The 26,918-nt window shown below is 52.4% G+C and overlaps 2 protein-coding genes across 3 annotated transcripts in view; both read right to left on the bottom strand.

The window, feature by feature from the left end:
- The window catches only part of PAK4 (p21 (RAC1) activated kinase 4), a 39,746-nt gene extending 23,303 nt beyond the window's left edge, over positions 1–16,443 (bottom strand). Inside the window, exon 1 of one of the 2 annotated variants that reach the window (XM_063312594.1) lies at positions 16,356–16,443. The gene's annotated coding sequence lies outside the window, so the exon portion shown is untranslated. Of the gene's footprint in view, positions 1–3,131; positions 3,204–16,355 lie in introns of those variants that run through there. The other variant, XM_063312596.1, reaches the window with a different exon arrangement.
- Positions 16,444–18,112: 1,669 nt separating this feature from the next.
- On the bottom strand, positions 18,113–24,963 carry ACP7 (acid phosphatase 7, tartrate resistant (putative)). Its single transcript, XM_063311738.1, has 14 exons — positions 24,743–24,963; positions 23,992–24,185; positions 23,505–23,702; positions 22,677–22,859; positions 22,550–22,575; positions 22,262–22,359; positions 21,932–21,994; positions 21,066–21,180; positions 20,871–20,984; positions 20,483–20,540; positions 19,915–19,982; positions 19,490–19,561; positions 18,928–19,065; positions 18,113–18,571 (listed from the first exon to the last, which is right to left on the bottom strand). Exons 2-14 carry the CDS (start codon positions 24,167–24,169, stop codon positions 18,506–18,508), a joined length of 1,377 nt encoding a protein of 458 aa, XP_063167808.1. The 5' UTR covers positions 24,170–24,185; positions 24,743–24,963; the 3' UTR covers positions 18,113–18,505.
- Between the last annotated feature and the right edge of the window lie 1,955 nt (positions 24,964–26,918).

The raw sequence follows: 26,918 nt of genomic DNA on the forward strand, positions 1-26,918 counted from the left end.
GGCTGGAAGTATAACCACCACCTTACCCAAAAAGCAAAACAAAAAAAAGCAACCAACAGCAACAACCCCAAAACAGAATGAGCAGAAAACTGACAAAACTTGTTTTTTTCAAGATCAGACATAAACTGGTTTGGTTGTGTGTGTGTGTGGTTAAGGAAGTTGGAACTCTTGTCTTTTAGAATGGACAAATAATGAAGACAAAGTCAGGACCCACGGCACATGGAAACAAGTCTCACCAATCCTAAAGGCACCCCTGCAGTTCATACAAATTCAGCATCTCAAAAGAGAATTATGTTTTGGAAACATAAGCATGCCTTGTGACCAGCCCTCCAGCCTCTAGCCAGCAGCGGAACCCAGAATCCAACCCCTGCCTACCGCTGCACCTAACCGGGGCCCTGCTAGGATCTTTCCCATTCGGCCTGGTGATGGAACCTGCCATCTTCAGCAGGCAAAGCCACTCCCCTGCCTGAGCCACGGGTCTTCCTCCGCAGGGGCTACATCCAGCTACACTAACATTGGGGAAAGAAATTAGAAGAGCGCATGATCAACTCATTCACGGAAGTTGAGCAAAGCCTATTTGGCTGATCCTTGAAACCCTCGCCAACTTTCTCCAGGGAAGGGGCAGATGCACTGCAACATTCAACAGATGCCCCAAGGGTCATCCCTCAGAAGACATCGCTCTAGCAAAAATGCCTGTCCTGCTGTTCCAGCCTCACTGAGTTGATTAATCTTCCTCCGAGCTGCTCCTCTCCACTTCATGCCCAGAAACCCAACACACTGGGCTGGTCATGTCTGAACTGCACTTTGGAACATTTAGGCAGTTTGGTCTAGCGGTTAAGGTGCTGGGCTAGAAACCAGGAGGCTGTGCGTTCCAGTCCCGCCTTAGGCACGGAAGCCGGCTGGGTGACCTCAGGCCAGTCCCTCCCTCTCAGCCCAGCTCACCTCACAGGGTGGCTGTTGTGGGGAAAACAGAAGGAGGAAGGAGTACTAGGTATGTTTGCCGCCTTGAGTTATTTAGTAAAAAATAATAATGATAAAGGTGGATCGATCAATCAATCAATACAATTAATAAAATTAACTCTGCAGAGAACCGGAGTACCCAGTCCTCTAGACAACATGAAAGGTTCTCTGGTAGTGATTCGGAGCCACTGCAGCCTTCAGGCAGTTGCTCAAGGCAAAAATTCCATCTGAGGCCCCTTCCAGGGCAGTGCCCTGCATGCTCCATTGTCCTGCCAGCGGGGGTGGGGGGAGGAGGAGGTCAAGGAAGATTCAGCCCTTGGTAGGCAGGAAATAAAAACTGCAAATTACGTATAAATAGCTAGGGGACAGAACCATCATCATCTTGCAATTTAAGGATCTGCCAAGCCATTTTTACCTCAAGAGCTACAGAAAACATTCCTAGCATGAAATTTAAGGGCTTAGGAGCTGCGGACTCCCTTGTTTTCTTTCACTAAATCCTGGGGGCTTTTCGGTTTTCCCTCTAACCAAAGCTGTGCCTCGCCCTGCCCGCAACCCTTCCTCACTTAGGCACAGCACCTTTCCCTTTCCCTTTCCCTTGCTGACTCTCAGGTCTACAACTCCTAACGTAACACCCGCCCGTTTCTTACTTCCTTCTAATCCTCTCAAAACTCACTGTATTTCCCAACTGTAACTAAGCCCACCCCCACACACGCAAAATGAATGAACCGTGTACATTCTTCCACTATTACCTCCTGGGTCTTGAATTTTAATCTGCAAACTTCTTGGAGGAGAGATCTGCCCTGTAACGATTGTAAACTAACAGTCTGCCATGCATGGTCAGAACTGCACTCCATTTTGGAGGTTCCAGTATGAGTGCATTCCAGCTGTTTTAAAATCTTAGCTTCCAGAAAGATTACCCCTCCCCCCAAAAAAACTTCAGAAACAACTTGGATTATTATGACAGGATCTTTAAGCTGTTGAGGATTTATCTGTAATTGCTTTAAAACTGCTTTACAGTAAAAGATCAGGTGTTATTTTTTAAAAGGAAATTCAAAACTGAAGAAACAGGTTGCACATTCAATCAGTAAAACTCACTCTAACCCTTAATGATGAGCCAGTTTTCAAGACAGTGGCATAAAAGCCCTAATGGCCCAGATGGCACAAATACACTAAGCATAACAAATCGATTTACATACCACACAAAGTCAGAAACAAAACAAACCACATGGTGGCTTAGTGCAATGTGCAAGCCAGACCACAGACTGTATTCAACTCTATTCAGCCCTCTCTTTATCTCTAGCCCTAAGGAAACGGGGGGGGGGGGGGGACTAATAGCAACCTGGTGGCCTAGGAAATACTGTCCTCTGTATTGATCAGGGCTGCTTCCTGAACTGGGGAGGGGGGGAGAAACAGGATCTTGTCCCTCCCCCTCCAGCAGGTCTCCATGCTGAGGCTTTCTCTTGCTCAGCTTCTTTGTTCTTACCTCTGTAGCCCCTTCCTGAAACCTTCTCATCACCATCCTGCAACTCTGATATATTTATGCAAGTCTCAGATATGGATAGGGGTACCTAGAAGTTGGGCTGCCCACCAGCCTTTCATCCTCCTAGCATTTTAGTGAGGACAGATGCTACCCTTTGCCCACTCCCCACTCCAGCCCCAAAAGGCAGCAGTCACCTGGACTGTGCAGGCATCCCTGGGGCAATCTGGCCAAGGAAGACGTAATTACATTTTAACTGTTCCTGCTGGGTTGTTCCCTCCCATTTTTAGAACTTCACTTTTATAAGCCGCCTAAGAGGGACAAAAAGATAAACGCTGGACAGATTTTTACCACAGAAGCTGTTTTAAAAGAGTCTTTCCCCCCCAGAACAGTTAAATGGAAGATTTCTACAGAAAGGAAAATTCAGTTGACGTGTACACTGAAAGAAGGGAGTGCCCTCTGCCCGTGCCCCCATGCCCAAGGAAAGCCGTGCTGTGTCTTCCAAGGGCAGCAGCCCAGCCAATCCCAGCCAAGGGCCCTCCTCTCCTTAAGCATAAGGCTGGGAGGCGGAAGTGGGGGCGGGGAGGGAGAACGAGCCCAGGGCAAGGGGAAGAACCCCCACTTCGGGAAGCGCCTCCCCCCCCCCCAGGCTCCATGGGGGAAGGGGAGCAACTGGTGGCCAGGATTCACTCACCTCTTGCATTGCTGCACTTCCTGCAAAGTCAGCTCGCTGGGGGTTGGGGGGCATAGATCACTCAGTGACGAACAAGGGAGGGAGAGGTGGGGGAGGTCTCCCCCCTCTGGAAGAGAAGCCTGCCTGTTTCTCGGCTCAGAGTCAGCTGGCTGGGCTGAGGAACAGATCCTCAACTCAGGCAGGGAAACGCCTTCCCTTGCGTGGCCAGCCCCAAAGCCCAGCCCACCACCGGCCTGCTGGGGGTGGGGTTGAAGGGAAGAGAGCGCCCCCCGGCGGCCATGGGGTGCAGGCACACGCAAAGAGGAGGAGGGCTACAGGTTGCGAACTGTCTTAGCACCTGCATGAACCAAGGGAGAGGCGCGCTAGGGCGAGCACTTCGGATTGATTATGCACTGAAAGAGAACATCTGGAACATCCGTCCCCTTTTGGAACGGGGGCAGGGAGTTCTCCACACACACTCAAAAGTTCCTATTACTGCAGATGTGACAGAGGCCACCTCTAGTTCGTTTTCCCACCAGCTATTATTTGCAATGGAAAAATCAGCAACTCCTTCTGCAAACAAATTTCCCCCGATTAGATTTGCTTCCACCGTCCCATCTCCAAGAAAACACAAACACCCCCCACGGAGATGCCTTTGAAGTTGTCTTCTTCCCCTCCCCCTCAAAAACCTGACTCCTTGCATGTGATGCGGTATCGGATGAAACCAGGACTCTGGACCCTTCCACCAGAGGCCCGGTTTCACTTGGCTGCGCTTCCGTTCCAGCAGCACAAAGAGCATCTAAACCAGTAAGAGGCCAGGGAGGGAGTGGTGTGAGGTTCCCAGATTCGGGATAGCTGGAGAAAGAATCCCCACGGTGTATTTCAGAAAGGGGAAGAAGCCTCATCCTTCCAGGGAAAGATTCTAATTTTGGCTTGACCCAGACTTCAAAAACGTGCATCTTTCTGGCTTCAGTCATGCAGAATACAACCTAGCACAGCTGTCAGAACTGTGGGCTGGTCCCAGTTTCGGTTTCAGAGCAAGATGACAGGAGATCCCTGAAATATGACTAAAGAGAGTAAGGAAGTTTAATTTTAAAAAAATCAGTATTTTCTTTAAATTAAACTTTCTTACTCTCTTTGATCATATCTAGGTCATGCTAAAGATTGAAGACAGTGGATTACTATTTGCTAAATGTCTTTAGCAAAACAAATACGTTTTTAGCATTATTTTGGCAGCCTTTTCAGAATAGACACAATATAGTGGATTCTGGGGTTAAAGGAATAAGGCAGCCTGTGCCAAATCCTGCTGGAAGGGGGTCTCCCAACTTTTTCCACTTGAGGTTTGTTGTATATTCTCTTGCAAACAGCCAACCCCATAGAGGTTTTAAAAGTCCCCCCATTCCGGACACCCCCCTCCCCCCCATTCATGGCATGCAGTTCATTTGATTTCTTTCCGGTCTGTGGCGTGTCAGGCCTGTGATCCTGCAGAAGAGGAAAGGGTCGAGAGAACCGGACAGCCCGTGCAGATTTCACCCTGCAGCCAACCAGGCAGCGGCATCTGAAACAAGAACAGCCAATGGGGCAGCATCTGATGGCTACACAGCAGAGGAGGAGGGAGGAGGGGGACCAGGGGAAGGGCAGACTGTGGCAAGATCCTGAAGATGGAGGGCCGGCAGTGACTGGGACAGAAGCTGGATCCTGGAAAAGGGGCAATTCCAAGTGACCCAGGACCGCACGGGGCATCCCAGAAGGCAGGAATCCAACTTATTAATTGCTGGACTGGACTCCCTCTAAAATAGGCGACCCAGAGGACAAGTGTGCAAGTTGCTTCAAGGCCAAGGCCAACATATCCTCTCCCTCTGCCCTGTGGCATCTGCACAGGCAGCCCCAAAATACGTGCCCTACCTTCGACAGAAGCCCACACTCCCAGAAGAACTGTTTCTGCTCAGGCTGAAGGCGAGAATGGTTTTTGACAGGTTAAGAATCACTTCTTCAGGACCTGACCAGGACTAAATCACCAGAAAGAACTGCAAATGCAGGACAAGGATTCTTGCACAAATCTAGTTTCTTTAACTATGAGGTGAGATTAAATATACTGCACTATGGTTTCCTAGGAATCTTATTCATTACGATGTGAAATTGGTAAGTTAGTTCTCTGGCTGGAAAGGCAGAAGAAAGTCTGAGCCAAAAGATTCAAGTTCCCGGCTGCCTACTGCCCTGTAAAAGAGCAGAACAAGCCAACTGTCTAAAACGTTTTTGCAAAGAGAAGCAACCCTGGGAAATGGCTAATTAACAGCTGTCGGGTGCCTTGGCTTTTGTTGTGCCGGCAAGGAGATCCATCCGCTAATTCGTAATTGCCCCAAAGGAAGGAAGGGTGTCGGAAAAGCTCCTGCAGATTGCCCATCTCCGTAGGAGAGCTCTCTTGTTTAATAAAATAAAACTCAGCCTTCTGGAGGACACCAGGTTGCAGGATGCTGTGCTTCCTACCTCGTACCCGTCCAGCCTCTTCCACACCGAAGGCTCCGCACAGAAAAGGGCTTTCTCTCTGGGAACCCGGGCTGCGGGTGGCAGTGCACAGCTGTTCGACTTCAGGGAAAAGAACGGGCAGAAAGCAAAATTCCAACAACATGTAGACTTCGTCTATCTCCAGCATGGTCTGAGTGATCCGGTGGAAAAAGCACCTTAAAACCTCTAATATGATTTCTGAGGAAGTGAGCACATAAATCCCAAATCAATAATGCAGATGTTTCAAGAAAAAACAAACAGGATTAAGAGTTGTAGCCATTCCCCATAGCAACTTCTCACCTGAAAGAAAAGTAGAGTAAATCCAGATTGCAAACCCTGGATGGTTGGACTGCACCCCCCGACCCCCCCCCGTATGACAGAGCATGTTTTCACCCTCTGGTAAATTTTGATGCTCATGCAAGAAGGGGTCAGCTGAGGGCACAGGAAAGCCACGGACGGTTCTGCCATCCAAACACCACCACCAAGGATGAGAAGGGTGGAATATTTTATATGGACTTTCACTTCTGTACTTCCACCCCTTGAGAGAACTTGACTTGCAATCCTAACCCCAATCCAAAGCAATGAATGTGAAGATATATGTAAATCATTCACTTTGCATTAAAACATCTTTGATCAAGCCACAAATGCACTAAAAATGATTAAATGGTACTGGGGGTAACAGATGTCTGGGCCATACAACGGACTTGAGCCAAATTTGGTTCTGTGCATCGCAAAAGAACCAGCCTTTGCCACCACTTCCCAAAAAAGTCAAGTGTTATACAAGTCATTCTACTATTATGGGTATGACTTTTCTTTCAGCCTCCATTCAAGTACAGTCCAAGGTCAGCCAGCATGACACACACAAAAATTCACCTCTATCTCCCCTGCACAAAAACCTCCAGTGGCAGTGAGATCAAAGTATTAAAGCAATCACAAAGAAGTTGAAAATTCCTTTTCACTTGCCTATAATCCGGTGGCCTCCAAAAGGAATTTGTAGTAATGACAAGAGTAATGCAATCTGGCAGCAGACCGTACCGCTAGTGCTAACTATCTTTCAAAATGTCTATCCATATATTAGACGATGTGCAGGAAAGCACAGGATAAAGGGCTATTTCTTCCGCCCATCCTCCAAGAGAACAGTCTGCCCTCAAAAAGATACCAGCCAGATTGCTACAGCCTTCGGAGCGTACCTTCTTTTAATACGATTGTGAAATGCTAACAGAGGTTTTCAGTTACATTCTCCAGCTATGTGACTTTATAACGGCATTTAATCAATCACAGAAGCAATGACATTTTATCAGACAATGAAATAATTGCAAGACCCAGAAAGAGATGGGGGAGGGAATGAAGTTCAGAAAATACTCTTTTTTCCCACATGTTGTTCACAGACCTCCTAACACTAATCTACTTTCCAGCTCTTTCCCCGCCTGCTTTGCTGTACAATCACTGCTTAGGCTTCAGTAGCGCAAACCCTACTGAAGCCAGTCAAACCCAGTGGTTATCAAGATGGACATCTCTGCAGCAAGTTTGACTCCATGCACAGAAATACTGTGGATTCACGGAAATACCTCTGAACCCAGCTGTGGGCTTTCACAAGTTGTGTTGAAGATATGCAGACACTGTTATTTACACAGCCATCAGCCACCTTTCCCCACTGTTTCAGGAGAGATATACCTGACACTCTATCAGATAAAGCAAGGGAAAACAGCATATATTTCAAACAAGAATAAGACTCTCTCCATTTTGAAACATAAAACCCACCACACATTTGCAGCCCATTCTCTGGAAGATTTCCCAATCCCTTCTGAAAAACCTACATGCAAACAATTAATTTAAAATACAAGAAAAAGAGCTGTGACCCGCTGATCTTCTGCTTACATTTCAGTCTTACCAAGACATACACATAACACTCCAAAGGCTCTTGAAACGGGGGGGGGGGGGGCGCTGAAGTGATAGGAGCAAAAGGGCCACTTACATCTCCTCTGATCTGGACTGCTTATTACAGAGGCAACCACTGCAAGGAAACCCAGAAATAAACCGTAATGGGTGGAAACAGAGAATGATACACACTTCGGCACAATCCCCCCAGGCATGGGGGTTGGGCTGTTAGTATGGGGGTTCTGCTGGGGGTGTATGTGATTAGTGGTTTTACTGAGCCTTGATATCATTTTAAGTGGTTTCTTGGTTTAATGTAATCTTTTGTTTTTATTTTGTTCACAGCCAAGTTTCTTGGATAGACGGGCAGCCATATAAATTGGATTGATTGATTAAAAGCACAAGTCAAACAGCATCCCCACTGAGTAGATACCAGCTGGTTTCTACACCTGTTTGCCTGAATGGGAAGGGCTGATTGCATTTCAGGCCCTATTGCCCCAACTGGTACAACCAAGAGCGGGTGGGAATTGTGGCCCAATACATTTGAAGGGCACCAGGCTGGAAAAAACTATTCATGGGTAATAGGTTCCAGCTCAGCTCCTAAAAGCAACCAAGAACTGTAAAGACTGTTTACTTCACAGCTTTTTAAATATTCTTTCCTCTTTAAGACCCTTGACTGAAATCCATTTTATATTTATCTTAGAGAATTATTTCAAGACACTTTCCCAATTTTCTCCATGTGTCCTTAATTGTATGCAGCCTCCTTACATGCAACACTGTTTTTAACTAGCCCCACTGAAATATCTGTGATGGGAAAGCAGCCATATGCATGGGGAAAGTAAGAGATAAAGACTCCCGTGACATTAATGAGCAGAGAGTGAAGTTCCGCAGATCTCCCTTAACCAACTTCCCACTCGCATCACAAAGATACGCTTGACAGCCAAGGAGCCAGAAGTACTCCTTGTACGAAGAATCACAACCATCACAGCCACTTCCGGACAGGCCCCCCCTCTCCAATGAAGAAAGGTGAAAGGGGTTATCTGAGCTTCCCTCACTTACACATCTGCTGGCATACCATCATTCCACATTCTGGGGCAGGGGGAGAAAAAACAGACTAGATTTCAGTCCCAGGGACAGCTACCACCTCTGCATCCTTCTTGTGAAAATGAACAGCGGCAACATCCATTCACCAGCTCTCCTCGAAGCCACTGCCTCCGTGTATGTGCCAATCCGTCTTTGTCTTCTTCCTCATCTGATCCAGAAAGCTGCTCCACTAAAGCTGCTGCGGGGCCTGAAGGCTGAAGAAGCTCGTACCACTTAGAAATAATAAGCAGCCACACAAAGAACACTAAACCACTTCAAAGGAGGTGCAAGCAGCACAGACTGGAGACACAGCAGCACACACACTCATGCACTCTCACTTCCAGCGCCAGGCACCCTTGTGGCTTCGATTCTAACTTAACCTCCCTCGGAGGCCAAACATGCGCAGGATGAGAAAGGAGTGGGCCATCAGCACACACGAGGCAAAGTTCCAAGGAACCAGCGGCTCTGAGAGATGCCAATACTGCAGGCCTGGCTAATTTGGCTGCAGTCAGTGCCTGGAGAAGAAGGGCCCTGGAGAGAGAGCGGATAAGGCAGGAATGCAAGGAATGCAGGGGGACCCAAGCCACACACCACCAATTTTCCCCAGCTGGCAGCATGAAAGGCACAGACACACCAGCTGGAGGAACACTTTTTAACACATCTCACAAAGCTTGTACCTCTCAGCTCACAGTTCATCTTCCTCACCCTGTGAATCTCGAGGGGACTTAAAATTCCAGTAGAACAACTAAACCACCCAAGGGGGCTTAAAGTTCACTTCCTTTGTACTCAGAGGATCATTCGTTGTACAAGTGGATTGCCTCTGGTGGATGGCAAGCACCCCAAGCTGTGATCGGCATTCAACACACAGCACAGCAGTGGAAAAACAAGGTGGTGCAGAAACAGACTAAGAATAATGGCCCATTTAGTCCACTTCTGCTTAGACCAACCAGCAGCAGCCCAGGCTCTGGGCAGGGCCCCCCCAAATGGCCAAGGGTTGACCCTGACAACCCTCACCCTCTGCCCCTGAGCTGCAGGTGAGGGAGGGATCTCTACAGCTACAGAGAAGTGCAGGATGCAGCCTCCTCCAAAGCTGTTTGGGCCAGGGTTTGACTAGGGGACTCCTCAGAAACCGTCAGGCGCCACCTTAAACCCAAATGAAAACAAGGACCATTAAATACAGCCCAACAGCATTCAGGTGTCTCAACCTGCCCTCCCCTGAAATGTTGTGAAGCCATCAAGAGCTCTCAGCAGATCCTGTATCCCCCTCAAAAGCCGCACCCAGGACGGGCCTTTAAAACCAGTGTCTTTCCCCAGTTTTTACACAAACCTCCCCAGTAGAGAGTAATCATGTCAAAGGCTGGTGGCAGCAGCACTGCTTTGCCAAATAATTACTCTGGTGGTAATTAAACTGCAAGCTAACTGTGCAAGACCCTTAATTACTTCTTTACATCATTACCAGAATTACAGTGTATTCTCTCTCCTAAACACACATGTGGGATAGTGGGGGGGGGGGGGAAGAAGCAAAGTGGGACAGAACTCACAGCATTGTTACTAATTTTCATTAGCAGGCAGCAAAGCCATTAATTAAAATTATTTAAACAGGCTTCACTTTTTCCCAGGAGAAGCTCCTGCTGTTATAGATGAACTTTTCTCTCGGCTGCCAACTCCAACAGGCACCTGAACCTGGGAAGTGTCAGTTCACCAGTCGTTCCCTTGATAAAGCGGGTACAAAGCGGTCAAAGACCCAGCCAAAGGGTGAGATCTTCTCATCTTCACTTCTCCCAGGGACAACCCTCTCACTCTGAACCAATTCCCAGAAGCACAAATTAGGCACAGCAAGTATAAACCTATATTGATTCACCGTATCTCTATCTCTATGAGTGGCAGTTCCAACTATGGTTTGTCTCTCTTCCTTCCATCCCACAAGCTACAGTACTAACCATTTGGGACATGAAGTGTTTGAAGTCAATTCTTGCCTATTAAAATACGTTCTGCCTGCAGCTTGCTGTTTTGACACTTGATGCTGCCACCTGTCACCTTTAGAGGTGGGGGGTTTCTTTATCCCTCAGGTGCTGCCTTCCAAGTTGCTTTTCAAGGCCACAGGGTAAGTTGATGCTTAAAATAAAGAAGACTTAGTGGGAGAAGCAGGAATGTTAGAGGAAAATCATTAGTAACTCTGCAGTTATTCATTTTAAAGGAAATTAAAGCTGGTTGTAGCAAAATGCTATTTTGGATCTCAAAAACAGATTCTAATGAACTCAGAGCAATGATATTAGCATTTTATGGAAGAAGAATCTAATAGGAAATGAGGAGTTTGAGATGTGTAAGAATTCCTAAAAGATGAGTATCAAACAATTCTGATCAGGGGAAAATGGAGCACCACAGAAGCAGCCAGTGTAGCTATATAAAAAGTGTAGTGCTAGTAAAGATATGAAAACAATAAAACAGAGGAAGAAACATGGCCAAGTCCTGCATTCTTTAGGTAGAAAAACCAAAACATGCTACCTGCGAAAGACACTGAAATGTACTTGCTTGCCAGAGATGGCTGCTCAGGAGCCACACTCACCTGGCCCCAGTGAGTGACCTCTCTTCTTTGTTGCTCTTAACTCAAATGATCCCTCCCCGGCTCCCCGGAAAAGAATGAAAGAATGGTGAAACTGGTGTTTCAAAGAGCAAGCCCAGTGTTTTAAATGCAAGAAAAATTCTCAGCAGCATTATCACAAGCCTGCAGCCCCAAGAACAAAATACTTTTTTCTTACGCTGGAGGCTTAGTTCCAAAATATATCATTAAAATGATATAAGAGCAGCAGATCCAGCAGGCAATTTTATTTCTTCAAGGAAAGCAAAGGAAGACAAGATTTTTCTTCCCCCCAATATGGGTGCATCTCAGGGCTTCTGGGCTATGTCTAGACTGGGTCTGTACAAGAGAATTAGGAAATGGGGAATAGCCAAGCCAACCAAGTGTTTATCCCTCTTGAATGAATATTGCCCCATTAAATCTGGAGAGGGGGGAATGCTATTAACGCGGCATTGCTTCCACCTTAACCCTTTCTTATAACTTAGAAAAAGCAACCCACAAATCCTCAAGGAAACCTTACACCATCTAAAAAAATATTGATTGGCTACCCTGGAGTACCCAGTGACTTTTCTTAAAAAAGCTCTCTCCATTTTACAAATTCTTCTGTGTCCAGAGGCCTTCTAGGAGTCAGTCTTTATGTAAACGTTTGGGTACAAGAGGCAGGGCATCCTGGATACTTCTTGGAGAGCAGCAACAAAAAATTATTCACAGTTGGAAGGGATTGGCCATGAACATTGTGGGCATGCCCATTATTTTTGCCGGAGGGAGAGAAGAATAAAGTAGAGAGAGCACTGGCAACTGTGGCTTGGGAATGGGGAGCCCAATTCACAAGACTCGCAGGGAGGGTTAGGCATCAAGAGCAAGAACTGCCTGGGCTGCATTCAGAACACAAAGCCACCGCCATCCAGTTGCTGCCCATGGAGGCTCCTCCAACGAATGTGCCAGTTGCAGCCTGTGCAATCCCCACTACATCTATAAGCAAGAGAGAAAATAGCAGGCACAAATGTGGACCAGAAGCCACATACTTCCTCTGGCTGGAAAACTACCCAATGATGAATTCCAGAGGGTACAAAAGAAATGGGCATTAAACCTCAAAGACGCTCCCCCACCCCCACACATTAATCAGGGCTAAGAATTTTTTCCAGCTTGCTAGACACCAGCACAGCTCCCAGGTGATCGTCCTCTGTTGAATTCAAGCATCTTTCAGCAAAGACTTTATATCTACATAATCATGGCAAATGTCTGTGGGTCAGATGGAGCATTTGCTTCTCTTCTGTACAGATGTTTGGAGAGATGGTCTTCCGTACACTCTACAAACACCCAAATTTGGAACAGAAGGCCCTACAGACAGAGAGGCTCCCCATTCAGGCTTAAAATATCTCCCGTTTCTCTTTCTCCCACTCAGACCACAACATTTTCCATTTGAAAGAGAAAAATCAAGGTGCTTCAAAAAGGTTTGAAAAAAGTGGCACATACAATAGAGCACTTCATTTCTCCATCAGCTTGTCTTCTGAAATACCAAAATTGTGATTTGTCCTCAATAAACTAAGCTCTCGTCTCTTACTCCGTTTCTATTGTTAATTTAGAATCTGTGGGAATAAGAGGTACGCTGGATATAGTTTCACAACTGAAGAATTAGAGGGCAGGAGACAGAAAAGATTTCCCCGCTGGAACACCTCCAGATGGATTGGATTTCCATTCCTGTAATCCTTTAGTCAGCAGTCTGGGGATCATAGGAGCTGAAGTTAAACCTATCTGGATTTCTGTTCCATGAAATGTTCCTTCTTGGATCTGCCTTGTATTGTCCCTTTTTAAAGAGCCCTGCAGCCAAATCTGTTCAGTCCAGAATGCCAACAACTGTAGCCAACTTATTACTGTTACACATGTGGAAATAACATGCAATATATCTCACAACACACCTGGATGGAAAAACTGCCCTGTCTCCTCTGATTTAACAAAAAATAAGCTGATAGTAATCTACAATTTCTGCTATTTGCCCCCTACCCTTGTGTACAACTGTATGCTATTTTTAAAAGCCTATAATCAGAAAGAGTCAGAGTCTAAATTTTTGGCTTATATAATTTTACTTTTCATTATAAAATAATTAGGGGTGGTAGATTTATTTAAACAGAATAGAGAACTAATAATTACAGGAATAGATTTTTTTTTGCATTAATATTCAAGTTTATTTGAGGCACAAATAACTGTATGCACCTTACCAGGCTTACCCCCTTACTTGCTCTTTTCATTAACTGGAAAAGCCTAAACACCGTACTCCAAATGCTGTACTTGCATAATCAGAACCTTCCCAGGATTTGGAATAAGGCACGAAAACTCCCGCTTGCCATCTTCCAACTGGCCCTTGATGGAAAAGGGACTTGGTTACGATCAAGAATCCACTACTAACAGGTTTTAAAAACAATTTCTAGTCTTTATAGACAAATGCAAAACAAAGGTATTTAGAAAATACTTTGGAGGAAAAAATGTTTTTTTAACCCAACACAAAACTTCAGGTAATACTTGAAAAACCCCCATGTGGGCAGGTCTGTCTCACCACTGAACTACAAATGCTCATTCACAGATTCAGGACACAAAGAACAATGTATTGAGACAGCCAGCAAGTTTGTTATCAGAAGCTGAGCACTTTATTTAGGACACTGCTCGGGTTAACCAATGCTTTCTTTTATTGGCAAAAGGAAAGTACATCCTTGCTGGCTTTCAGAACATATTGACTTTTTTCCCAGGCTACCAAGGCTATTTGTGTGTCTTTTCCCACACCAGGCTTCCATCTGAACCTGGAGATTTTTTGAAAAAGTCAAGTCTCCTTTGAAACGAGGCTGACTATTAGGCCAAGAATTGTAACTTTTTTTTAAAAAAATGAGGCAGTATGTTTCTAAAGTTTGAAAGGAAAGAACTCTTAATATCTGAGAGAAACAAGTGCTAAATGAGCGTTCTTCCCTATATAAATGCAGTAAGTACAAATTGGCAACGGTGCCTCTTATCTCCTCTTGAATCTTTCAAATTTAGTAACTGTTTAATCTTCTGCTTCTTTGGGCTTTCTTTTCCTTGTTTCCTTGAAGAGGAATCCTCATTTCTTTTGAAGTGATTCCAAGTTTATAATGAGACACACAAGAATCTCTCATCAGAATAAGGCCAACAGCTAGAGATCAGTTTTTAGCTAGATCAGTCATTTTCTGAAACAATTTGGAGTGCTTCTGAACCTATCAGTATGACCAATTATCCTGGGATACAAACCTGAATTCAAGTTGTTTTTGTTGACATGTTCAAGGAATAAATCAGAGGCTGAAAGAACTGAGAAACGATCACCTCCTGGCAAGACAAAACTTGTCTTTATACTGATCTTTATAAACAAAATGTTTGACTCACCTTGTATATAACAAGAAAAAAAAATGCTATTGGTGTCTTTGGAGTACAGAATTCAGAACAGTTTCATAAATGAGCATTAGTATATGACCAAGACATTCAGAAATTCCTTATTAGCACAGACAGAGGTTGCAGCTCACAGACAGATGACCCTTAACTAGGAAAGTGAGCCCACACCAATGTATGGAGCAGGGCATGGCCTGCTTACAGATGCCAAAATCTTACTCTGCGCAAGCTTTTCCCTGAAACAGATCACCTCTGTCATTCATGTTTTAATTCCTTTCTTCCAAGATTTTTTATCTGCCTGAGCATTCTCAGATTACACTTATAGAACCACAAGATGTAGAAGCATTTATTTTAAAACTTCACACACAGCCTTCAACAAAATGTTGCAAAGTAGGGCTCCAAACATTCAGACAGGTCTTCTTCCAGGATACAATATTTTATGCAGGACAAAACATCAGCTAGTTACATCCCATAACCACCTTTTGGACAGTGAGGCTTCTAAAGTGTAGGAGCTGAACTTCTGCAGTCCTTAAATTCCTCTGAACTACTGACAGGCATGCCTGTCTTCTAGGCATTAATAGTGCTATTTGGTTACAATCAGAAATTGAGTTTGCAGTTTATAAATGCAATGAAAAGAGATTCACTTCAAACCCATGAACCAAAAGTAAATACTTGAAAGAGGCTTATGGACGGATGATCTCGTCGGCTTGCTTGGATAGAGAGAACCTAAACAGCCCAAAAGGTCAGTATCTAGAAAAAGACAGGCTTAGCCTTCCCAGCTCACTCAGGAACAGCCCCACTCCCGCACAATCACGGGCCCTCTGCTGACACTGGACTGAGCCCCCTGTGTTTATGATGATGATGATAATTTAACCTCATGCTGTATCCCGACTTACTCCCAGTGACTCTGCGCAGTTTGCAAATTGTTAAAATATTTAAAAACAAGGAAACAACAAGAATGAATGAAGACGGCAGAAATGACAGAAACAGATCGGAACGAAGACGAACGGGGGTTTCAACCACCCTTGCCAAAGGCCTAGATAGTGATTAAAGCAAATCACGGCTTAAGGTACACCGGGAACCCGGCTTGAAGCTCCATGGTGAGAAAAGCAAACGCCCCGGGAAGCCACGGCAGAACTATGGCAAGGGGGGGAAAGGGGACAAGCAGCTGCCCTTCCGTCTCACCTCTCCACAGACGGCGTCTTGAGGCCCCCGCTGAAAAGCAGCGTCTTCCCTCAACCTCAAGCTCCGAACTGTGCTCCGGCTTGAGGCTTTTCTACGGAGCGTGGCGGTCTCCGGCCTTCCACGAGGCCGGAGAGCCCTGGGCGGCGCGGCGCGGCCCGGCCCGGCCCGGCCCGCTGCTGCACCGGCTCCATCCCCACGACCGGAGGGGCAGCGAGAAAAACGCCCGCGGGCTGGAACGACCCCCTCCTCGGGCACAGCCGCCTCTCCCCCCACGCACGTTCAGTGCGCCTGTCGGATTTAGCCTCGGGCTTCCAGTGCCCTCGCCTCCAACGGGGCACCCGCGCAGCTCACCGCGCCGCCCCCTCCCTGCGGAGCGCCCAGGGAGTCCTTCCCAGGGCAGCCTGCAGCTCGGGGATCTCCGGGTGGTCCCCCATCCACGCCCCGCCGCGTCCGCTCTGCCCTTTGACCCGTCCGTGCCCGAGGGCGAAGGAGGCCGGCCCGGCAGCCTCGAAGGCCCATTTCCCGCCGGAAGGGGCGCCTGCTTCGGCTGGAACTTCGGGAGGCCCCGGAGGCGGCAAGAGGCGGGCTGCTGCCCCACAGAGGACCGCCCGCCCGGCGCGCTCACCCACCTGCCTGCTGGCCCGCCTCCCCGGCGGCGCCGCTGGTTGGCGTTCCACAGCCCCCGCCGCGCAGGCCGGTCGCGGTCCGCCTCACGACCAGGACGACGACGACGACGCCATCTTGGGAACCGGCCAAGCCACGGCCGGGCAACATCCGGGGACTAGCACCGCCCCGTCGCCAGGCGACAGAGTCCCCCGCCCCGCGAAGGCAACCGAGGCGACCGGGAGGAGGAGGCTCGCTTCTGATTAGGCAATGGCGGCCCGGAGCGCTGCAGGAGCCGCCTCCCATTGGCCGAGCGGGGTGAGGAGGCGGGGAGAAGGGGGCGAACGGCTGGGCGGCGGGCGTTGATCGGCGGAGGGGCTTCGCGGCCGGGGAGCGGCGGTGCTGCGGGGCCGCCGCGGCCAGCCCGTTCCAGCCGGCAGAGCAGGGCCATCGGGGAGCCCTTCAGGCCCGGCCGCGAGTGGCCTGCTCGCTTCTGCGCTCTTGGCGCATTTCCCGCGTGTTGCAGCGCGAGCAAAGGCTATGCTGCGGTAGACTGCCACGGGAGGGGAGGCTCGGCCGCTGCCGAGCCCCAGCCGCCCTTGAGCGGCTCCCCGCCCGCAGTGAGCGAGGCGAGGCGGTGCGCCCGAACCCGCGGGACGGGACATCCCGGGTCCGAGGGGGAAGGAGCCCCGCCAAGCGACCCCGGGAGGTAACGCGGAGGATCTCGTGCCCAGCTCGTCCGGCCTGCTGGGCGGCCCACGCAGGAGGTTGCCGCTGCTCCTTCCGGGTCTTTCTCAAACTCGTGGTCTCTCATCCGAATACCAAGCAGGGTGGATCCCCCCAGCCTTCGAGCCGAGGACCCCCTCTGCTGCCACAGCCCATCGGGACCCTTCCCTGCTTGCACCCTTTGGAAGAACCAACAGGACGCAGAGACGAGAACTGCCATCCCCTAGAGTGGCGTTTCTCAACCTTGGCCGCTTTAAGAGGGGTGGGCTTCAACTCCCAGAATTCTGGGAGTTGAAGCCCACCCCTCTTAAAGCGGCCAAGGTTTAAAAAAAAAGCAGTTCAAGTTCCCTCCATCATAGTTTTGCTCTTCTCCCCCACTGCCAGCCAAGCGTGTTTTCAAGGCATTCGGTGCGTCTTTGTGAGAAATGTCCGTTTCGATATTTTCTTGGCATTTGTGCCCTGTGCGAGCCCGGCCCCATTCCTTTGGTGAACAACCAGTTTCCATTAAGAAGCACAACGGACAATTTTCCAAATGGCAAATTTCATCCTACACGAATCTGAGATCTTTATAAAAATAACCATCTGAGAAGTTGGTTTTAAAAATAAAGACTCTGTTCCCGCTTGCCCTTATTTCCGACTTTATTCAAGTCATGACTGGCCTAAAATCAAGCTGTGCTGCTGCTCTATTGCTATGGTAAAACAGCACCCCACAGTTCTGTGGGTACCCGTAATTCGTAGTGCCCTTGGAACAGCCCTTGTCCGATCAACCATCCTCCTGAGCTTTGGACTACAATCCGTAATTTACTATTAGCTGTCTGATAATTATGAGAGTTGTACCCAAAACCTCTGGAGAGCGGCATGGCAGGGAAAGCTGCCTTAGAGCCCTTCAGAAAGATTCACAGCAGGCCACCAAATCCCACACATTTCATCTGCAGTCTATAAACAGTATCTTTTTTAGCTCTCAGTCCCGCTCACATAATACAGCTGAATCAAATCCTCACCTCAATTCTAATATTGTCAAACAGCTGTCTGAGGGGAAGACATGGAAAGGGGTGAATTAAAGAACAACAGAGATTTATATGCTTCGTAGTAGAAGTTGTGAGCGCTGCAGGCAGAAAGCAGATTCCTATCAGTGTTAAGATACTCCACCCTCAGCACCCAACTTGCACTAGGGACATGAGAACACATTATTTCTCTCTCAAGCTAACCCTAAATTCAGGATGGACAGACGAGTCCGGGAGGCATCAAGAAAGGCAAGAGGGCAGCTGCAGCCACATCACTGCAGCTCCCCCTCTTTTTCCCACAGGTCGGGGTCACCATCTTGATTCTTTGACCCCCTCCGCAGACAGGGGAAAGGATCTCCGTATCTGAGCCAGAGAACACCAGTTTGCCAGTTTGCCATGGAAGCTGCTGGGTCTACGATGTCTTCTCGGGGCTCCCAAATAGAGGGCTAGTGCCAGCCCCTTGGGCCATGCCGGTCTTTGATCAGCCAAATCTTATCCACCACTTTCCCATTCTGAAAAGCAAAAGCAAAAGTCTTGGGCCTTGGGGGCTCTCCGGAAAAAGAGGCATGATGTGACAGTGAGCCAAGTTTGCCCGCGTCTGACCATGCAAGAAGGGGAGAAGGTCTGGCCATTCTGAGCAGCACCGGAGGCATCTCCCCCCCAGACTTCAGGCTAGAGCTCAGGACTGGGCCCAGATGTACAAGGCTGCTGCTCACCAAGATTCTGCAGGCAGGGAGAATCAGCAAATTCACATCTCGAGCACCCAGGGATGAGCTACCACCATCTTCCAGCCAAGGGTGGAAGCTGAAGCCAGACAGAGCAGGGAATCCAGGCATTCAGGGTTGTTGTTTGCAGAACAAGCTCCTACCTGATCATCTGAGACCTGCTCCAGCCAGAGGTGAGTCTTGTTGACGATCTGCATGCGGGCATATCCGTAATCTTCAATCCGCACAGCGCTCCATTCTCGTGGGTCTGGGACAAAGGGGTCCAGCCGTTCCGAGCAACCCTGGGGGGAGGGGGGAGATCTAAGTGCCTGGGGCTCAGCCCCCAAAGGCCCATTTGCACAATGCGCCAGTCCTAAGGCCTCCCCTCCTCCAGCTCTCTCCACCCTGTGCGTCTGAGTATGGTTCAGACCAGAGGAGAAAGGGAAACAAAGAAGAGGGATATAAGGCTGTGCAGGTAGCGCTTGCTCTCTCCATTCTAGCGCCAGGCAGCACAGAGGAGCCCAATCCACAGCCCCAACCAATCGCTGGCTGAAGGTGAGCTTGAAGCCGTGGCTCCCCAGTCCTACTCAACCCCTTCGCCACAACACCCCGCCAGAAGAAGGCAACTTCCGTGGTTCCTCCGAAAAGAATTCTGTATGTGCTCGGAGATGTGCCATTATTCACTCACACTCAGCCCAAATTAATGCTGCCTATTTGCAAACTCACAGCTGATCCGGTGGTAATGTGGACAGGGACGCTGGGATTGGTATAAGGGGCTGTGGTGCTCCCGTTGTAAACCTGAAAGAGGGACAGAGGAGGAGGAGGAGGAAAAACCAGTTGTCTAAGGGAAGAAGAGATTAAGTCAGGTTTGATGGGGGGGGCCAGCCTGCTCCCCTGCCCTGCCCAGTGGCGATGGGGCAACCTGCAGACTGAGGCCGCTTTCTCACACCTTCGGCTGCTTCCCCCAAAAAGGGACAGGCAGGGAGATGGACACTGCGGGTTCCAATATCGGGAGAGCCCCCTTGCCCCTCCCAGGGGGTCATGGCTGAGCGGCGGCAGGCCAGCTCAGAAGGCCCTTGGCGAGGAATCCAGGTGCTCCCCGGGCTTGGCAGTGGGAAGGCAGCCTGTTCCACCCCCACGGCTGGCATCACCTTGTAGTCGTAGACCGGCCAGAGTCGCTCGTATGAATGCTCGTGGGCCCACAGCTCCAGATCCACCCCTGGAGAAAGAGAAAGCGAGAGGAGGGAGGCAGCAGGGGGGAGGGGAACCAAAATGGGCTGGGGTGGGTGGGGGAAGGGTGGGCAAGCAGTTGCTCGGGGGGGTGTCCTGTGCCGGGCACAGCCCTCCTTCCAGGAAGGCTCTCTCAATGCTGGGGAGCAAAGGCAGATTTCCTCGGCACAGGGAGATGCCATTTAAGTAACTGGTGAATTGTGCAGAGGAGGAAGGGGGTCAAAAAAGTCAATATGGCAGTTGCGACTTCACAATTGAAGCCTCACTCTTTTTTACATGCATTATGTACGCTCGGTCTCCACCTAGAGGTATTCCCTTACACCAGTGTCTCTCAAGCTTGGCCAGTTTAAGCTGCGTGGACTTCAACTCCCAGAATTCCCCAGCCAGAATTCTGAGACTTGAAGTCCACACAGCTTAAAGTGGCCAAGCCTGAGAAACACTGGCTTAGGCACTCAGCAGCAGAACACAGGTGCTGGCAGGAGGACTTACCGTATTTGTAGAAGAGGTCCTCCAGCCCATAACGGTCTGGCTTCAGTCCTTTGCGAACCTGAGAAGGCACAAGCCACCAACCACGCTGAGTCCCTGAGAGTCCCTCCTCCTGCCCTTCCTGCCCAAGGCTGCCTAGTTCTGCACATTCCTCACAGTGCTGGGCCTGGAATTCAGCCTCCTTCCAAACCTCAGTTGCCATTCGCTTCCATCTAACCTTCCTGGCTGCGAAGATGGGCCCGGAAGCGCAAGATTCAAAGCCCAGACGAATCTCAGCTGCCAGAGACACAGAGACCTGCCAACATTTTTGCCACTCTCTTTTCTGCCCAAGACGCTTGGTAAAGCTGAGGGCTCACACCAGCTTCTGCTTAAACAGGTTTTGCCTACTCACGGTGCTCTCAAACTGTGTGCAGTCATCCCTGTCGTTGTTGGAGCAGTACATGGGCCGGTGCCCCATGGTGATGATCCAGGGGCGTTCCCCACGCCGCACAGGCTGGTTCGCCTCCTGCCGCCAAGAAGAAAAGGGCAGAGGTCCGTGTTTTCCTGGCGTAAACTGGCTGCCCACCCAAACCCAGATCTGCCCTACCTGGAGGTCCCTCTCCAGCCACTGGAACTGCTTGGCAACCAGCTGCTCTCCATACTCCAGGTAGAAATACACCTCAGTGGAGAAGGCGATGAGGTGAGCAGGGCCCACATCCCAGCTGGGAAGGAAGCAGGACAGGCAGCCGCTAAGAGTGGGTGGATAAGGAGGAAAAAAGAGCATCCTCCAAGGAGGTCCCAGGGCCCAGTCCCTCAACTCAGATTTGCCCAGGCACCATTAGAACCAGAAAGCAGATCTGGCGGAGCGAGGAAGGCGATGGACTGGGAACAGGGAGGGCCAGAGCCTTCAGCTGGAGAAGCTCCCTGGGGGGCTCCAGGCCAGGCATTCTGCCTCAGCCCAGCCTCCCTCGCAGGGAGGTTTTGGGAGAAAATAGGAGGCGGGAGCTGTGCATGCACTGTCTTGAAGCAAAGAGTGGTGGGATAAAAGCCCAACAAACAAACAAACAAATCAGAAGCCTGGTGTGCAGGTGAGAAGCTGCACACCAGCACCTGCTAGGGCAGTGTTCTCTGAAAGCCCACAACATCCTGGGGTGCTCTGTGCGATGAGCCCCACACGGGGCCATTTGCAGGACACATCTCTCTCAAACACCACCGCTGTGGCTTCCCATGCCAGAGGCAGGATGCCCAGCCGCCACCGACAGTGCTCCCAATCCCAGTCTCCCCACTGGCACCCAAACGGCTGGGCCTTGGGGCTGATCCCGCATGCAGCTCCTCCCCTTCTCTTGACAGCACTACCCCAGGCAGGAGCACCTCCAGACCCTGGCTCTCCCCCACGAGAGCCCCTGGAGGGGCCAGGAGGGGAGAGGAGTCTCGGCCTCCTTGCCATCGTGCCACGTGCAGCCCAGGACGCACCTGTACCAGAGGCTCTCGGCGTCTCCAGGCATGCTGAAGCGGGACCGGTAGTTGGAGAAGTTGCTGAAGGAGGGAGGGAGGAGGCTGAAGGGCAGGCCGGTGCTGGATCGGTTCCCCTGCCCTTTCCCTTCGTTTTGCAGACTTGTTAAGCCATCGGGCAAACCCTTGCTGTCAACGCTATAGTCCCCCGCCCCAAACCCAGAGCAGGGGTGCCACCCTGGGAGGTGCAGCGAGGCTAGCAGGACCAGCGCTGGCAATACGCCCAGGACCAGCCCGTGGACAGACTGGAAGAGCTGGGCAGGCTCTTAAGGTCAGCTGAGCCCCACTCACTACTTCTCCTCGTGGTTTCCCGGGCAAGTCATGTATGGCACGAAGGCAGCCACTGCCTCGATCTTCCGCATGAAGGCGTCCCCAACGAGGGCGTTATCCTGTGGGGGCAGAATGGGCAGCTGGTTGGTATCAGGCCAACACCGGGATGCAGAGTTCTCACACGTTTGCCGGGCCCCGGCACACCCAAGCAACCCTCTTGTAACATTCCCACTGGAACCAGGCCTTACAACCAAATTCTCAAGCCAGGCCGCCTCACTTCTGACCCTGGGGAGCTCCCAGGCGTCTTACCGAGTCCAAGTCGTAGGCAAAATCCCCTGTTGGGAGGAATAAGATGCCCATCAAAGAACGAGCAGTTCAAAGGGAGGGCTCCGGGGAAGACCCGGGGAACTTGGCGGGGGGGGGGCTTTCAGCCTACCAAGGTGAAGCACTGCATCGTACCAGCCCCATTGGGTCTCCCAGTACAGCCGGGGCAAGGACTGGGAGTTCTCCAGGCCCAGGTCCCCAAAAAGGGCAAAGCGGGGGCTCCAGCTGCTGCCGCTCAGTAACGCCCGGAATCCGTAGGGCCTGCTCCAGCCCCACCTGCTCCCACAGCGATAGGCTGCAAGGAGAGAGAAGGCAGGCAGAGGGAGGCCTTTGAGGCCAGGGCGGGCAGCCCGGCCCGTCCAGCTGCTGCCATTGGCGTTGTCTCCCCTCCGTAGACCCCTTCCCCCAACAGGGGCCTCCAGCACTGGGCCCCCAGCCAGCACAGTGGGGCCCTGGCATTTCAGGTCCCACAGAAACCCTGGGTGGGTCTCTGCCGAGGACCATAGGAAGAGGGTCTGTGGCAAGTAGCCCAGCTCCTCCCCACTTGAGGCTCTGGGACTCTGCCTCCTGAAGTGCTGGCAAGCGCTGCTCTTCTCAAGGAGTGATTTTGCCACATTCCTCCCGCGAGCCTTGAGGGGGATGCTTAGGAGGTAATTCTCCTACCTCCCAAGAACTTCACCACCATTTTATGAGGTAGGGCGGGTGGAAACACAAAGCAACCAGGCGACACGATGCTTAACTGACTTCGGGTTTTGGTGGCAGCCTGGCACCTTCTCCGCCCTCGAGACAAGAGAGCGCCTTGTGGCTCCCAGAATGTCTCACCCCGTCCCGTTCCCCCTGGCCTCTCCTTGCAGATACATGCATGTGCCGCGCCGCCCCGGCAGAACACGGTGTGCCTTTTGCAGCGCCCTGTGAAGGATCGGGCGCGCCCAGCCCTTACTGTAGCGCTGCCCTGGAACAAGGCCACGGAGGGTGACTCGATGGATGAACATGGCACGGCCCAGGCTGCCGCCATCCACAAACAGCGTGGCATTTCCGCTGGCCCTGTGAGCCAATGGCCCTGGAGCCCGGCCAAAGACCACGATGGATTCCGCTGGGTCAAAGGTGGTCCAGGTGATCGCCATGGAGGAGGGGTCTCCTGCGGCAGAAAGCAGCAAGAGGAGAATGGCCCCTGTACACAGAGTTCCCCAAAAAGGACCAGGCTGGCAAAGGGACAAAGCAAGGCCTTCCCTTCCCAAGCAGGAAGTTCATAACCAAGAAGCAAAGAACAGCCCAAGGTGGGCTCTGACCAAGTCCAGCTTTTGGTGCCTCCCACCCGCTGTGCCCACGCTGGCCAGCAGCTCTCCTGACATGCACCAACACATCTGGAGGTGCAGAGCTGCCGAAGCAAGGGTGGCAGAGCAGCAGGCTCCTTTGCAACAGCTCACCTGGGTAAGAGAGGTGCACCTGCTCGGGCTGGACGGACCCGGGCCCCTGGCATTGCAGCTGAGGGAGCCACAGGCAGAGGAAGCCCAGCAGCCTTGCCCTTCTGCTCACGCTCCTGCCCGGCGGTCCTCTCCGGCCGGCCGCTCCTTCGCAGCGCGAGAGGGGCCCGGCCCGACTCATCCCGGCCTCGGTCGCCCTGCAAGCCACCAGATGCGATGTTGCAATCCGCCAGCCGCGCTCGGCTCCAGGGAAGGGGCGGTCCCGACGCCCCGCGAGCAGCGCAGGGTTCCTGGCGGGCGGGCGGGCTCTCTCCCCGGAACGGGAACTTGGCGAAGCCTTGAGGTTGCCAGCGCCTGGTCGCGCCTCCTCCGCTCCCCTTCTCCGGGTCGCTTTCTGGACCCGGCGGCACAACAGCACCCGGCGGCCAGCCCAACGAGCTCCTGCCCTGCCCCCCCCCCCCCGAGGGGCTGCTGTCCGACGCCGCCGTGCGCTTGGCCGACCTGGAAGCGCGCAGAAGACCAGGAGCTGCCGCCCCCGTCCCCTCAAACGCCCCGAAAGCCGGGAAGGGGCCGGCCTGGGGGCAGCCCTGGCAAGGCGTTGCCGCCGCTGGGAAAAGCAAAGCGGCGCAGATCCGCCCCTCTCGCTCACTCGGGCTTAGGAAGCAGCCACGGCGCGGAGGGCAGCCCCCCTTCTCTAAAGGGCGCCAGCTCGCTTCCGCCCCAGGAACCCTCTGAGCATGTGCAGAAGGCCTACCAGGTGGGTAAAACTTGCCGTTCAGGGTGCGACCGCGAGAGGAGCAGCAGCGGCGTCTGTCGGCTGCACGGCAGGAAGAGGCGGCGGCCAGAGAGAGATCCTTCCGCCCGCCGCGACCAGCTGCCCTCCCGGAAGCAGTAATGCGCGGGCGAGGCGAGCCGCCCAGCAAATGCCCCGCCGCCGGCTGGAAACGCAGCCCCGGACCGAACAGCTGAGCCGCGCGGCGGTCGGGCGCGGGGACCGCCGGGTTCCGAACAGCAGCGCCACCCGCCGGGGACGTCATCAAAGAGCCCACCGGAGAGGCCCGGGTGCAGAAGCCAGGCCGGTGGCCGGGCTTTGTCCAGTCGCCGGCGGGCCCATCCGCCCAGGAGGACGCCGCGGCGCGTCTCGAAGGAAAGGCTCGCCGGAAGCGCGGCGGGGGAGGCTGGCCCGGCCGCGATGGGCGCTGCGGTGGCGGCGGAGCAGCAGGCGGCGGCGGACGGGACGGGGCGGCGCCCCGGTCTAGCGGAAACCCCGCCGCGCCGCCCCGCCGGGGCAGACGGCGACGGGCAGCCCCCCGGGCGCTGCCGGACTGGACCCGCTTGCCCAACGAGGTGCTGGCGCAGGCGCTGAGCTGGGTGCCGCCCGAGACCCTGGCGACGCGCTGCCGGCTGATGTGCCGCCGGTGGAGGGACCTGGTCGACGGCCCCGCCGTCTGGCAGCTGCAGTGGAGGAGGGACCCCTCGATGCGGGCCGCCCTCCGGGCCGCCGGTCGCTACCCCCGGCTGGAGTGGGGCCGCGTGGGCGTCCTGCGGCCCTTCGGGAGGAACCTCATCCGAAACCCCTGCGGGAGAGGTGGGCAGCCCGGTGCCCCGTCGCCTGGAGGAGGCGGCGGCGGGCGGCTCTCGGGCGCCGCCAGCCTTGCCCCCTTTCCCGAGTGGCGCGCCGGGACTGGGCGGGGCGCGTTTCTTGGCTTGGGTTAGGCGGACGGCTTGCTTGCGGTTTACCGCTTGGGAGCTGCCGCTGTCCTGGAGGGCCCCCCGTGGTTCCCCCCTCGAGGGCAGCGCCGCCTCTCCCCCAGGACACGCCCGGGCAGCGCGTGCGTCGCGGCGGCGTAGCGAGCGCCCCTCGCGCCCCCCGCCCCGCCGTCGCCTGGCGGAATCTGGGAAGCGCGTCCCCCGACTCTGAGAGCCGCGCCTGCGCTCTGTGCCCCGGAGCAGCTGCGAGACTGGACTGTCCTGCACGGCGGGAACGGATGGAGGGTGGGAGCGAACCGGAGCCCCGTGGAAGGCGCCGAGGCCCAGTCCTGCTTCGCCGCCTCCTACTGGTGAGCCCCGAGTTCCTCCCTTCGCTTGGGAAGACGCCTGGCCGCCCCAGTCTTTCCGGGCTTTCCTCCTCCTCTTGGCGTTATTCTCTGCTCAAGGGGCTCGCTCCTTCACGTGGCGTTGCTGTCGTGCGAACTCTCTGTCCCAGGTCAGAAATGCACCTGTGGCATCTCTCTGTTTCCCCCCTTTCCTTCGAAGCTGGAGTAAAAAGTACCAGATGATCGACCTGCTGGAGGAAGGTTTCTGGCAGGATCTCCTGGACACCTACCAACCGGACATACTTGCCTCTGACTGGTGAGTTTCTTTCCCCTTTAGCTCTTTTGCACACACAAAAAGAAAAGAGAGAGAGATAAGAGGCAAATAGCTCTTTTTCCCTTTGATGACTCCTATCCAATTTGTCTCGCCCGTTTCAGAGCAAAGTAAGGAAATTAATATGGGCGTTCAGACGCGCTAGTCCCTTTGGTGGACCTTCAGCCCCAACAGGAGGCTTTTGACGCTTCGGGTTCTTCCAGGAAGGGTGCCTTTTCAGCAGCCATCTTGTACTTGAGCTTTTATCGCGGCTGTATCTACAAGCTCCTGGTTGTCCTCCTGGCAGCTGATGAGAGAACTGAACTCGCCCCTTTTGAAGCCAAGCCAGATCCGTCCCTCGGTGGAATAACGCCTCGTACCAGCAGGGGCCGCTTGCCCTGCCAGCTTCAGACGCCCCTTGCTGGGCCGCCGGGGCCGGCTGTGCTCGGTGTGGTCGCTGTTCCCTCCCTCCCTCCCTCCCTCGTTATGGTCAGTTAGGGAGATAACGTCAGTAGGGAATTAAGTTGCCTCAAAAGTAAAAGAGCCAGGCAAGAGGAACATAGATTCTGTATCTAGGATTTGCA

This window comes from Candoia aspera, chromosome 10 (assembly GCF_035149785.1).
Source record: "Candoia aspera isolate rCanAsp1 chromosome 10, rCanAsp1.hap2, whole genome shotgun sequence".
In the NCBI taxonomy this organism is placed as follows: domain Eukaryota; kingdom Metazoa; phylum Chordata; class Lepidosauria; order Squamata; family Boidae; genus Candoia; species Candoia aspera.

What these genes read in the sequence shown, in the direction of transcription:
- ACP7 (XM_063311738.1), bottom strand. Translation starts at nt 24,169, where the DNA reads ATGAGTCGGGCCGGGCCCCTCTCGCGCTGCGAAGGAGCGGCCGGCCGG. An exon ending in TTGCCTACGACTTGGACTCG is followed by an intron (nt 22,360 to 22,549) that starts GTAAGACGCCTG and finishes CTGCCCCCACAG; the next exon opens with GATAACGCCCTCGTTGGGGA. An exon ending in GGACCTCTTCTACAAATACG is followed by an intron (nt 19,983 to 20,482) that starts GTAAGTCCTCCT and finishes CTCTTTCTCCAG; the next exon opens with GGGTGGATCTGGAGCTGTGG.